This window comes from Anarhichas minor, unplaced genomic scaffold (assembly GCF_050575085.1).
Source record: "Anarhichas minor isolate MPS153535 unplaced genomic scaffold, ASM5057508v1 ptg000042l, whole genome shotgun sequence".
NCBI classification, from domain to species: Eukaryota; Metazoa; Chordata; class Actinopteri; order Perciformes; family Anarhichadidae; genus Anarhichas; species Anarhichas minor.
This window is the reverse complement of record NW_027466488.1, coordinates 2,037,801-2,050,140: the sequence shown is the minus strand read 5'-3', so window position 1 is coordinate 2,050,140 and position 12,340 is coordinate 2,037,801. Positions and strand designations below refer to the sequence as shown.

General features: G+C 39.9%; 1 protein-coding gene across 1 annotated transcript in view; it reads left to right on the top strand.

The window, feature by feature from the left end:
* sbf2 (SET binding factor 2) overlaps positions 1–12,340 on the top strand; it is an 81,059-nt gene that overhangs the window by 213 nt on the left and 68,506 nt on the right. Inside the window, exon 2 of the mRNA XM_076110330.1 lies at positions 10,574–10,659. Coding sequence (XP_075966445.1) covers positions 10,574–10,659 — 86 coding nt within the window. The remainder of the gene's footprint in view (positions 1–10,573; positions 10,660–12,340) is intronic.

Here is a 12,340-nt window from a genome sequence, read left to right as displayed (position 1 = left end):
GCTAGATAGCTTTAGCTTAACGTTAGCCACACAGCTATCAGGCGACACTGGAAACACTCTCTCTTCTTCTTCTTCTTCGCATAAACCGGCCAGATAGTGACAATCATCCGGCGGGCATGTGTTCAAAGATCAAGTACACGCCTGATGGCACATCACCAGTGGATGTTTACGCACGACAGGTTGCGATATTTGACTTGGATCAATCGAAACTTTTTCATGGATTCAAAATCTGTCACATCCTGTCCCTGTTGACCGTGCCCCTGTCAGGTCCGGGGGCTGGTTTAACTGCCAGCTATTGGGGACATTTTCATTTTCAGATGATTCCTTGGTCATAATTGATTAGCTAACACCTGTGTTTTGCATCAATGTTTTGTATTTGTCTTTCGTAATGTTGTTAGCGGATGTCTTGTTGCTACTTGCCTTCTCCTGCACGCTCTGTTATGGGGCTATATATATATATATATATATATATATATATATATATATATATATTTTACCCACTGCAGCCACACTTGTCAGTGATTTGTTGTGTTTATATTTGTTTTTGCCGGAAGAGTGCTCAACTTGTTCATGTTGGGCGGAACATACAGCTGCGAGGAGAGGCCTATCCTCTTCCCCTCTGTTGCTCTGTGCTGGGAGCTCCCCATGCTTCCTCTCACACGTTGTTCCTCAGGTCCAGCCTCTAAAATGATTTTCATCCAAGGAAACAGCTTTGCACACATGCACTTCCAAGCATTAATAGATAAGCACACGAAAACATGTTGGCATTGCACTAACGTAGAGTCCCCACACGTTCCCAAATGATAAATGGCATTTTATAAATACTTTAAAGGTCCACTGTAAGTTATCGCCACTCATCCATTTGTGAGGATCCAATAATAACGGCTCCTCACTGAGCAGCCTGGAGAAAGTACAAATATTCGCTTACCCTGCCACGAGTGAACAAATTAAAGCCTCAGTGGCGTCCATCCAGCGCCATGTGTGTCAAAGAGGGGCCAGAGCAGCTGAATCCTCTTTTGCTTGCAATGCACAAATAGGTAAACAGTGTCTTTCATCAGCTCGGCTCATCCAAGCGCCAACTGACAAATGCATTTCTTTGTGCTCCAAGGACGAACTGTTCCTGGCGTCCCCAGAAGAGCCTGAATGTATTCACATTTAGTCAGTCTCACCACAAGACACAGGATGAGTCTAGTTTATTCTCCACTGGCCGCTGATTATAATGATGAAGTTGATTGTGGCGAGGACAAGCAATACAAGTCTGCCATCTCAGATTGTGGTTGATTAGGGCGCTGCGTCAGGCTTATCCACATGTGAGGACACTCCATACTGAATTGGATTTGTCTGCTTTTATTATGTTCTCCCGAGTGTAATGTAGCATATCCACTGTGGGTTTGGGTTAGAGCCCTGCCGAGATGCCCTTGTCTGTAAGTGGAAGTGATTTCTTTCAGAACTGGAAAATCAAAATTACTTTTAGATTTGAAAAACAGAGGAAAATGAATGGCAACTGCTTGTTTCTCTAACTATTCAGAGCCTGTGCCCTGTATAGCTGGTTTGTAGAAACCAGCCTGCTCATAGTAATATGTAGTAGGTCGTCTAGAGAACAGCTTTTCCCGTCCACCTTACTTGTTAATACAAACCAGGGACCCCTACCTGGGTCATCAAGCCTCCTGCGCTTTACTGGCTTTTGCTTTTCTGGCCTGACCCACTTCTCATTGTTTAGATGTACTATGGATGAATCAGTTGTAAATAACGCTAAGCATGCAATCTGTTGACTCTTCCAATTTGCAGTGAATCAGAATTGCACTGTCGAAAATACATCCACACCTTTTTGATAAACTCAAATCGTATTTGTTAACACAGGAAATGTGGTAATGATTTTGTCCCCTTGAAAATGAATATAAATCCAGAGTATGTGTCTCCAGCAACAACACTTGGGATATTTCCTGGTGACCTATTGAGAAAAAAAATGTATTGAAAGGCCTATAACTAATGGTCAAATCCTTGAGCTTAGTTTAACAGACCGAGGTGACGTGAAACCAACGAAAAAGAGCGAAAGTAGGGCAACTTCCAATTCTATCATTTATTGTTGACCTTTAAAGTCTATCGCAGGGATACTGTTTGTCATTACAGTGCGTCACATATGTGAAAATGAATATGATGAAAGACAACATGACCCGAGAGGCAGATTCCTCCTAGAACACTGATCAGAGTCCGCTTCCCTGGGGGCCAGTGTCATGAGCCACAACCCTCGGAATTATCTTCGTGAATAATGTTGGAATGTGAAAACGCTTGCTGGTTTAGATGGATGCAGTCTGTATTGAATCTGCACTTTATTCTATATTTTCCTTTTGCAGTGGGACGCTGTCTCTTTATTGGCAAGTGGTTGAATACTGTCTGGCGTGCTGTTTGCCATAAATTGTAATTTGCCGAGTGAAAAAGAGGAATTTGCCCAGCTGCTTTCCTCAAACAGTTTATTGGATGGATATCATCACTATTTATTGAATCAAACTGCTTTTGGAATATGTTTCACAGATACGATGCCCAATCCCTGCTTGTGTGTCTTTATGGTCTTCATTTTCTGGTCTGGACTTGGGGAACGTCTTATGTAACATAGCACCATACCGCAAGATAACAAAAACAAAACTTCCAAATTATTGAGAGCAAAATATTTCCATCTGCAGATTCCTTTTGGCTGTGTGCATCAGTAGAAATGTATGCAAGCTGTATGGAGTCATTTTAAAAATCTGATTAGATGCATAAATGCTTTCCAAGGATTATTGTAGTAGTACCAAGAATGACTTCATGTTTGGTTTTATCCTCGGAAACTTCATGAATTGACCTTTTTTTATAGATCACATTTTATTAATTTCTTACACAGTCCAAGAAAGAACCAAACGGCACAGATATTGTCAAATTAGCAAGAATAAATACATTATTTAACATGGGTTGCATTAACATACATATGAATCACACTATATACACACTTGTATTAGGGATGTTAATAATTCAATAGTGAACCGTTAACTGACAATAAGAATTTTGACCGATTTTAATTATATTAGTTGAACAGTTCAAAGAAATATTAAGCATCTTTTTAAAAAGCTGAGTAACTCAGAGGAGCGTGTTACTTGAAGGAGAATATGTGGTCCCCCGTTAAAGGTGAGCCCACCGTAAGTGAGCCTGAGCCGGAGTTGTCTCTAACTTCTCTAAACTCTGTTTTTATAGCCATAGAGATGTGGGTCAGAAGAACTATCAAAGCCATGCCATTAGCCTGCTTCACCTGCTAATGCATTTGAAATGGCTTTCTAAAGTTGTGGATATTCTTTCCAGACTTTCCAAAAACTAAGTACGCTTCTCTTCCATTACGTCCATTTACCTCTTAAATCTCAGCTGTGGTGTCTGTAGCTGCTGGAGGCACATCAGCTTCTGATGGAACGTTTGTTGTTTGGCTGATGTTAGCAGCCGGAGCAGACAATTTCTGCGACTGAATTTCTTTGTCGTTTCGACATTGCGTGTCATCCAGGTCACTATGGGTTTTCATAGTTGTGTCGCTAAACCTGTCGGCGTTGCTTACAGTAACTCCGTATTTAGACCATTTATTGCCTTTAATTCTTGGGTACGAAGTGGTTTTCTGGCTTGTGTTGGTTTAAACCAGCTGAAGTTCTTAGTTTTATTTACCGGATCCTTTTGATTAACTTCATGTGCTGTTTTTCTCGAGATCACACATTTGTTGGCTTCGGGCTGGCTTCTGAGCTTAACAATGGTCTCCTCATTTCAGGGAAATGCCTGCACAGCTGCATGTTACTGACTGCATGCAATGTTGTGCTTTTTCTTGCAGCATTGACGTTTTCAAACTGCAACATGAAATGAAATCTGGGGTTCTTAACTTGTTTTTTGACCAGAAATGTCAGAATATGCCTCTTACTTTGTTTAATTGTAATAAAAAGACACATTTCTCATTACTAGAAAGTTTTCCTAAGATAAGAATGTTGTTGAGGAAGTTGACCTGTATCAAAAGGCTGCACTTTTGTATTTACAACTCTCTGACACTTTGTCTAAAAATAAGTTGCGTAAACAAAGTTTAACAAAACATTAACTCCTGATAATCAGTCCAAGATTGTATCTGACAGCGGTTTATTTATGCTAAGGTGATGGCTAAACACCATCTGTAACTTAGTTAAGTAAGTACTGGAATTTGGCTGAATAATGCCATGAAGTAAATATTGTTTGCATTCACCGACTTTAGAGGCTGGCCCTTCCAACAGCTGGAGATGTTGATTTCATGATGTAGACGCCAGATCTTGAAGTGCTGCCATGTGTTGTGGTTGGTTTTGTAAAGCGTTACTTACGTTGTGTCGTCTGTTTTGTTTTATCAACATCAACACATGAAATTAAATGGTTTGCTTAGTGCTTGAGGAATAAGAATAATCGCTGTACTTTCAGTCCATAATTCACACAACAATATTTTTAATCATATGTTCTATATTCAATCTTACATTTATTGCTTACAGTAATTTTCAAATTAGGGTCTGTGGCACTGTGCTGGGGGGGGGGGGGGGGTGTGAAAGATTTCAAATTATTTCATTTTAATTATAATATAATTGTAGAATTGTTTTACTTTACTATATTACTTTCTAATATATCGACAGATATGTTTAATACATGTCTAAAATCTTTCTAATACAAGTCTCTTGTGTTGTTCTTTCACTTAACTAAGGTTTGCTCTCACACCTTTAATTCTGTTTATTTTGTCCGGACCAAAGGAAAAAAAGGACACATTGCATAACGTAAAGTTATACAGACATGTAACCGGTAACTCAGTGATTCGACAGTTTTGGCAATTGTCACCCTGCATCATCATGACCCATATGACAATAGATATTGTTTGAATATCTATGTACTGGAGACGCATATGTTGCAATATCCATAAGTGGTCACAGCCTGGCCGCATTGTACAGCCAGTAAGCGCCGTTTTACACAAGGGCATGACGAGCTCAATAAATCAGGTCAATCAACTGGTAGTAAATGACATCATACCGTCTCATGCTTATTGACTGTCACGTTTATATTTTGATACCTTCGCAAAAGCCTCGATGGTTGAGGGTTGATTGCTCACCGTGATGGGAGTATTGGTCTGGCAACTCTTTGTCGAGAGAGTCGGTGGCAGACTTGCGCATTGGATGGTGAGTTTTAAGATGTGAAAGGAGATTTGTGGTATTTCCATCTTTAGTCCCACTTGTTTATTACACAGCTTACAAATCACTATTCATGTTCACTGAATCTCATTTTTCGACAAACAGGTGCATTAGCATTCTTTTGCTAACAAAAGCGTATGTCTTTCCTTCTGGAGTTATAGGAGTACATGGGTAATTACTAGAGCTGTATCGAATATTTAGAAGCTTCATTCTTAATGCTTTAATTTAAATTATTATCATTAACAACTTGCAGAAACATCACCGTCTTCCAACTTCTTACTTTCAAACACACACTAGTACTAGTACTAGTGCTGTTTTCTCGTTCCTGTAATTATCTCGGCCCTTAGTCCAAAAGGCAATATAAAAAAAAAAATAATATAATTTCCAAAATTCACAATATGATTTTATCTAACAAAATGTTATGCTTCAATCCGTATTTGCTAGTGTTTAGCCTTTCAAAAACAACATTTTCAAAAAGTGTTAACTCTCCCACGCACTTGTATTGACAGGGCGGTCTTGCAGCAATCTAACTGCACCATAAATTACATTTATATAACCACACCAGATAATAACACCAGATTACTGGCATAGATACTGAGAATAGTGCAAAATTCATAACAGGCATTGCATAATTGAATATCGTTCTGCTATCATGGACATTTGAGGACCATTATTGTGGCCAACCAATATCGTATAATCTCGTCATATCGTCCAAGCCTACCGTTCTTGTATTATTTCAGCATCAACAGGCTGCTGTTGCAAAGGTGTCACATTAATGTTGTTACTGAGAGTAAGATGGCAGATGTGGAATTGTTTTGCTCCTATACGGATTGAATAGTCTGCCTCCGTTGATTGTTTTCTTTTGAACTCCACATTTGGCAGCTTCTCGTTTGGATTCAGACTTTGTGGTTCAAGGCATCCAGACCACAATGGAGGAGTTCCTTCCTCTCTGCTGTAGAGTTTAAAACTGACATACAGGGAAACTCCGCTGGCTACTGTTGCACTACTCTCACTCTGTTGATAAGGTGTTGTACTATCAGAGCAGGGAAAGAGAGTCATTTTTTGGACGAACTGTAAGCTATCCTATACATGCGTAGTTGCAACTGAGGTTCACAAGGTGAATTCAGAAGGTTTCGACCCACTGACCCACTGACTGACTGAGTGATGATGGCATCGATACTAGTCTAGTTAAAGATACTTTGCATACCATCAACACAAAACGATCACAACAGTTCAGTTTCCTGATGACGGTCACCTTTGAGACCAACCCAGGTTTTCCTTTGCCACAACAATGATCTTAAAGGGGAAAAGCTGCTCTGATAGGGAATTTACAAATTTACTTTTAATTTATACATTTTAAAACTCAAACTAAACAGAAGAGGGACTGAAGTGATGATAACAATCAGACAAATGGAGCTGCTGGAATAAAGAAAAAGACGGTATGTCAGTAATCGGGGCTGATTTTCCTGGAATGTAGCCACTTTGTCTGATGCACAGCTAGAAGCTCTACATTCATCTCCTTAAAATATAATTTGTCAAATATACATATATATATGAAATGATCACAAAGGGCCCATCACTAATTCAGTGTCAGTGGATGTGAAGACATCCTCAATCTCTTAATGACTGCAATAGCTTATTCTGTGTTTTGGCTGGATTTCCTCTTGAAACTCTGGTCTGGATATTGGAGTGTAGGAAAGTGAATACGGTATATCTGTGAACTTGTTTCTAGAACAGTGCACCTGTGTGCACAACTGGGCCAAAATCAGGTTAGAGGCTGACGTGGATGCTACGTGAACTCCACTGGTGGCCTGTCCATACATGGTGAAATACGCATTTGGATGATTTAATCAACAGAAACAGCAGGAAGATAAATCAAGAAGATGAATGAACGTTTTTTTACCAAGAGGAGAAACATCTGCTCTAATCAAGAAAGACTAACAACTTTTTCTCTGTGGTGTTTCACTTTTTATTGAGACTATGCTAAATCACACAACTCGGTGATAAATGATTTGGTTCATTCAATCTTTCCAAGGAGCTGAAGTCAGGTGTGTGTGTGTGTGTGTGTGTGTGTGTGTGTGTGTGTGTGTGTGTGTGTGTGTGTGTGTGTGTGTGTGTGTGTGTGTGTGTGTGTGTGTGTGTGTGTGTGTGTGTGTGTGTGTGTGTGTGTGTGTGGGTGGACTTGCAGTAACAGCTCAAGTCCCAATTGGGCTGCAAAGACAGAACGTTAAGCTCAGGATGTCTCTGCAAAATCTTTAAAAAGAGAAACTTTCAAAAGCAATGACCAATACTTGGTATGAGTGAGGGGATTGGCTGTATTCTCAGAGCGCCACCACTCAGCTGTCACTTTGTCAGAGAGACTTCGCTCTGCTGTGTGTATTGTGTATATATTATATAAAAACATTTTCTTTATACGAATATATGTCATCATCAAGCAAATGACAAACCGCCAGGAAACCTGATACAAAGTGTTAAAAACAGCTGATGCAGCTGGAATATGTTATATCTGACTTATATTTCTCAACGGTTGTGTTTTATTAGCTGTGTTTTTTCGTGACCTAAAAATGGCCACAAAGCTCTGTAAGAATTTGTGGGTATCATGGTATCAGTTAACAAGTGGTCCCAACCACTGGTACAGTTTGTTTTCTTTGTTTATGAATCCCACAACAGTTCACATAAAATTGTGTACGCACTTAGTATGAGGAGGCCTGTTCAGGGGAATGTTACTTAAAGGAGGTCAAGTGTTTGTACTGGACTGAGCAAATCTCTAACGGTACTTATTAAATGCTGGTTAGCCTTATAGTTCCTTCGTTATTGTTCCTGATAAATATTCCCCTGAAGCCATTTCAGGAAATAACTTAAATATCTATATATCTAGATCTATGTTTTCCAGATATTTATATTGTATTTCATTACAAAGCTGAAAAAGTGAGTCTACACACAGGTTGTGCTGCAATGATGGTGGAAATGAGCCAAGCTCTTAAACATGCACACGCATGTGGGCCGTGGGCTGGAACAGGTTTTTGTTGTTTAAATAGCTTCTGCCAAAAAAACAAAATAAATCTCCCTCCCATTTTGCAAGCGGATGTTCAAATTAGCATGTACCTTTCAGGCCTGGGTTCTATTATCCTCATGGTGGGGTCCTTTATAGCTATCAGGGGGGTAGTGTTTGAAAGCACGGCTTGTTTTAATACAAGAGTGCAGCCTTGTGGAATGTGAGGAATTCTGTCATTTATTTTCATTCGCGGTTGAAAATGTGAACTTGGAGCACTCTTGAGCATTTGATTTCAATTTAGAAGAGCTGTAAAGACCTGAAGACACGTAGCGGTCAGACAGACTAGCACCAGTCTGTCTGGACGCGCTCTGCTCGCCTCTACAGGTGAACAAAGAGAGCAAAAGTATAACCAGCTACCTTCTGTTAAAATAAACATACACTCCCCCAAACCAAGACCAATCACCACTTCAGCCTAAGAGCCTCATCACCATTAATGTGTCCCTCTCTTTTACAGAGCTCTATGTTTTAAGGAGATGTTGACGGGAGGCTCGGGGCACTTAGTTGCTGACGGACGACGACCTCGTCACATTATGATGATGTGGAGCACTTCATTGTCCCGTTTTTTATTTGTTTTTTAAGCAACTTGCCTCCTATGTGTATTGTATCTGACCTCTGGGCCAAACTGTGACACAAGGGGCTTCATGAGCAGTCTGCTAAGTAGTTTGCTGAGTCATGGCATTAACCTGTGTTGAGATAGGACTCCCCACAGAGACTATAATGACAGTTGTCTACATAGGGAATGCCAAAATCTTTAAGGAAATGATTTGCAAATGGCCATACGTGACCTTCACAAATGGTGATATAGCTGCTGGTAACAAGAGACAACGAACATGAAAAAGAGATGTATTCCTCTAGATATTTATGGATGAGCATTAATATTAGCTTAGCTACATGCCGGCTCTTTCCAAAGACTAACACTTGGATAGCCTCTCATACGAGAGGAGAGCTGCTATCCCAGCTACAGCACAGGCACCCACACATACAGTGTCTCAAAGGACCGCTGGCCTCCCTGTCTTGACCTAGCAGTCGCTGCTCATAGTTTGTTAGCTTTCACTCCCAGCACACTGCTATTCATGCTACACTGTGCGGTCCACTGTGCGATACAGATTTTCTGTATGCCTATTTTTATTTGAGGTTTGTGAGAGTTTAGAGCCAAAGTTGTTGGTAACAATTGATGTTTAAAAGGCACATGCGGGTTACGGATATGTTTGTTTCATATTTCTCTGACCAACATAGCAATTTGACATAGTTTTAGTGCCAGCCAGAGCTTATGTCCAAACGTGTCATTCTAGTTTTTTACTTTCTGAGTGGGAGTAAATCCCTAATGTTGTTTTGCAGATGGTAAAATCATGTGAATTCCAAATATTTTTTTAAGTACGTTGTTAAACAGATGATAGAGATTCTAAGAAGCTGAAACTATCTGCAGCATATGTGACTTCAACAAAGTTAGGAATGCTATATATATATATATATATATATATATATATTGTATCCACATTACATAAGTGTATTCCAAGAAATGGGCCACATTTATTCAATTTCTGTCTCTTACTCTCTTGAGAGGAAAACTTTTTCCCATAACCGATAAATAGAAAGTGTGTCCTGGCTGTCAAAGAGTGACTAAAAGTTTAAAATAACGCTGCGATGAAGTCATCCGGTCAGATAACGTAGTGTGTCAAAGAGCATATTGTGAAATAAAACTTAAAATGCTTTTTTTGGCATGTAAAATGAGGAATTTTGTTTCATAAATTAGATACATTTTCCATTTATTAGCTTTCCAGATTGCTAAACTACAATGTTGCAGTCATATATCAACTCCTAAACAGACATTGTGTTGTGCTTGCACTCATGTTAACATGAATTATTACATCCAATTTAGGTTTCAGAGTTTTGCAAGACCTGAGGGAAATCTGTGAGAGAGTTATTTCACTGGTAAAGCTTTCGATGGTCAAACTCAGCTACACCTGCTATAGATCAGTGTCCAGCTGTTTGTCTCAACACCACACATACTACATACTGTAGGTGTGTACGCCTTTGTGTTACTTTATATACTGTACATATACAGTCCCGTATGTATGACCGCCCTTTTGTTCCTTTTGGTTTAACTTCTACTCCAGTTGTTGGTGGTGTAAAGTCCCATATTTCACACTTTAGACCGCATTCCTCCTGACCCAACAGGATTTAACTGATGTACTTTAATCGACTCATTTAAGATTGGTGATATTTCTCTCATTAAAAAAAAAAAAAAACATGCAAAGTTCTACATGCCATGATGATGCTCTTTTATCTGCACTGACGGATCTTCATGTCTTTTTATCCGCAGTTTCAGGGGAGGGATGTGGAAAGATCATTCAGCGCTTCCCCAAGAAGGACTGGGAGGGAACGGCGTTTCCTCAGGGGGTGGAAATGGTGAGTGATAACAGCCTCCTACAAACTCCAAATATCTAAATGGAACAAAGCTATGTTACCACCTGGGTATTTAATGTACACTATTCAAAATGAAGCACAGCAACACAAAGATGCACAAAGAAATCAAAATACGGTTGGGTCGTGTTGGGTATGATTCGGCTTTGTCGCTCTTTATTCGACGCCGCCTGACTTCCTCCTGTGCTCCCGTCATACTTACTACGGCCGATAGAGGTTGTCGTCGTTGGCTTGTATCCGGATCAGTTATCAACCATATGAATCGATGATAATGGCCTTCTGGACCTACTAGTAGTTCAAGCAGCCCCCTTCTAAACCATCTCTATGAGGCCTGATTGGCTGATCACATTCAGAGTGGGTGATACCACCTTCATTGCAAACATTAAATTAGGAACCGTCTTCTGTTATTTTGCATGATTGGATGACTTGTAGAAATCTGTTCTGAAACTCTAAGTATAATTGACAGACCAGTGTCTTAATGGTTGTATCAATATTGTGACTGCGGCCTTTGCTGTCTGCCGTGTAGACCAACATCACAGTTTCATAGTCGATGATAGGAGAGCATCTCTGGAACAAGTTAATGTGTGATGTGCACAGGTTGTACAGTGCTTTTCTAGTTAGTGAGTGTCCTTGTCTTTGCGCCCCTTACGCATTACCAGCTTCCTGATTTCATAGTTGAGAATGTTTTCTGCGTAAAATATTTTCAGCGTCCCAATATGACAGATTATACCCCGGGGAGTCTTCATGTTTTAAAGACATGTTTGCCCTTTGGAGCTTGTGCAGCAGATATTGGCATTTCCTGTTTCAGATAAATTCATAATGATTGTTTACTCAAATGTTTGTTTTAAACACTTTGCACGTTCCCTAATTGGGAACCAGAATCCTTTTTTTTTACATTATGTCCAGCCTTCTATCAGGACTATTAAGGGACCAGCTGCTTCTCTTTCTGCCTTGAGGGCGACCCAGGGGGGTCCGTGACAGGGGGTCTGTTATCCTTATATGGACAATGCAATGGATGGACAAATATTTGCTTATCAGGACTGGGAAGAACAGTCAATCTCTAGGTCAACATCAGCAGCTTAACAGTCTATACTGCGCAGGACATTAGCGCCTGTGTTGTATCTGTTTTTGTTCATTTATATTGGCGACTGAAGATAAGCTTTTAATGACTAAGCAGAATGGTTTTGGCAGTCGACAAGAAGGAAAACTGCAAAATGACTCTATATCCCAACACGGTTCTTGATCCTATGAAAGTACTAGCCAGCACATACTGTTGTAATACTCTTTTTTTTTTTTTTTTTTTTTATCTGCTCTCTTCAATACGTCGCTAAATACGGGGAAGATTTACAGGATCCATAGCAATAGATGATTGTAAATGCTGTGCCAAAATAAACGTAGCATGTGTTCTACTTTCCAGTTGCAGGTATGTTTTGGTGTTTGGTGGAGGTCATATTAGGTATGTAGTTTAGGAGCCAAGTGATGCAGGTGTAGAGGCCAACAAGTTGCATAATATGGGTCAGCAATCTAAGCCAAGATAAATGGACAGAGGTAATCTAAACAACAGGCATTCTCCAACATCTCATGTTTAGATGAGGTAATTTCTTTCACTGTGAGCGGATCCTTCTGTAGAAAAGGCAGATATAATCTGCAGTATTTCAGATTTACA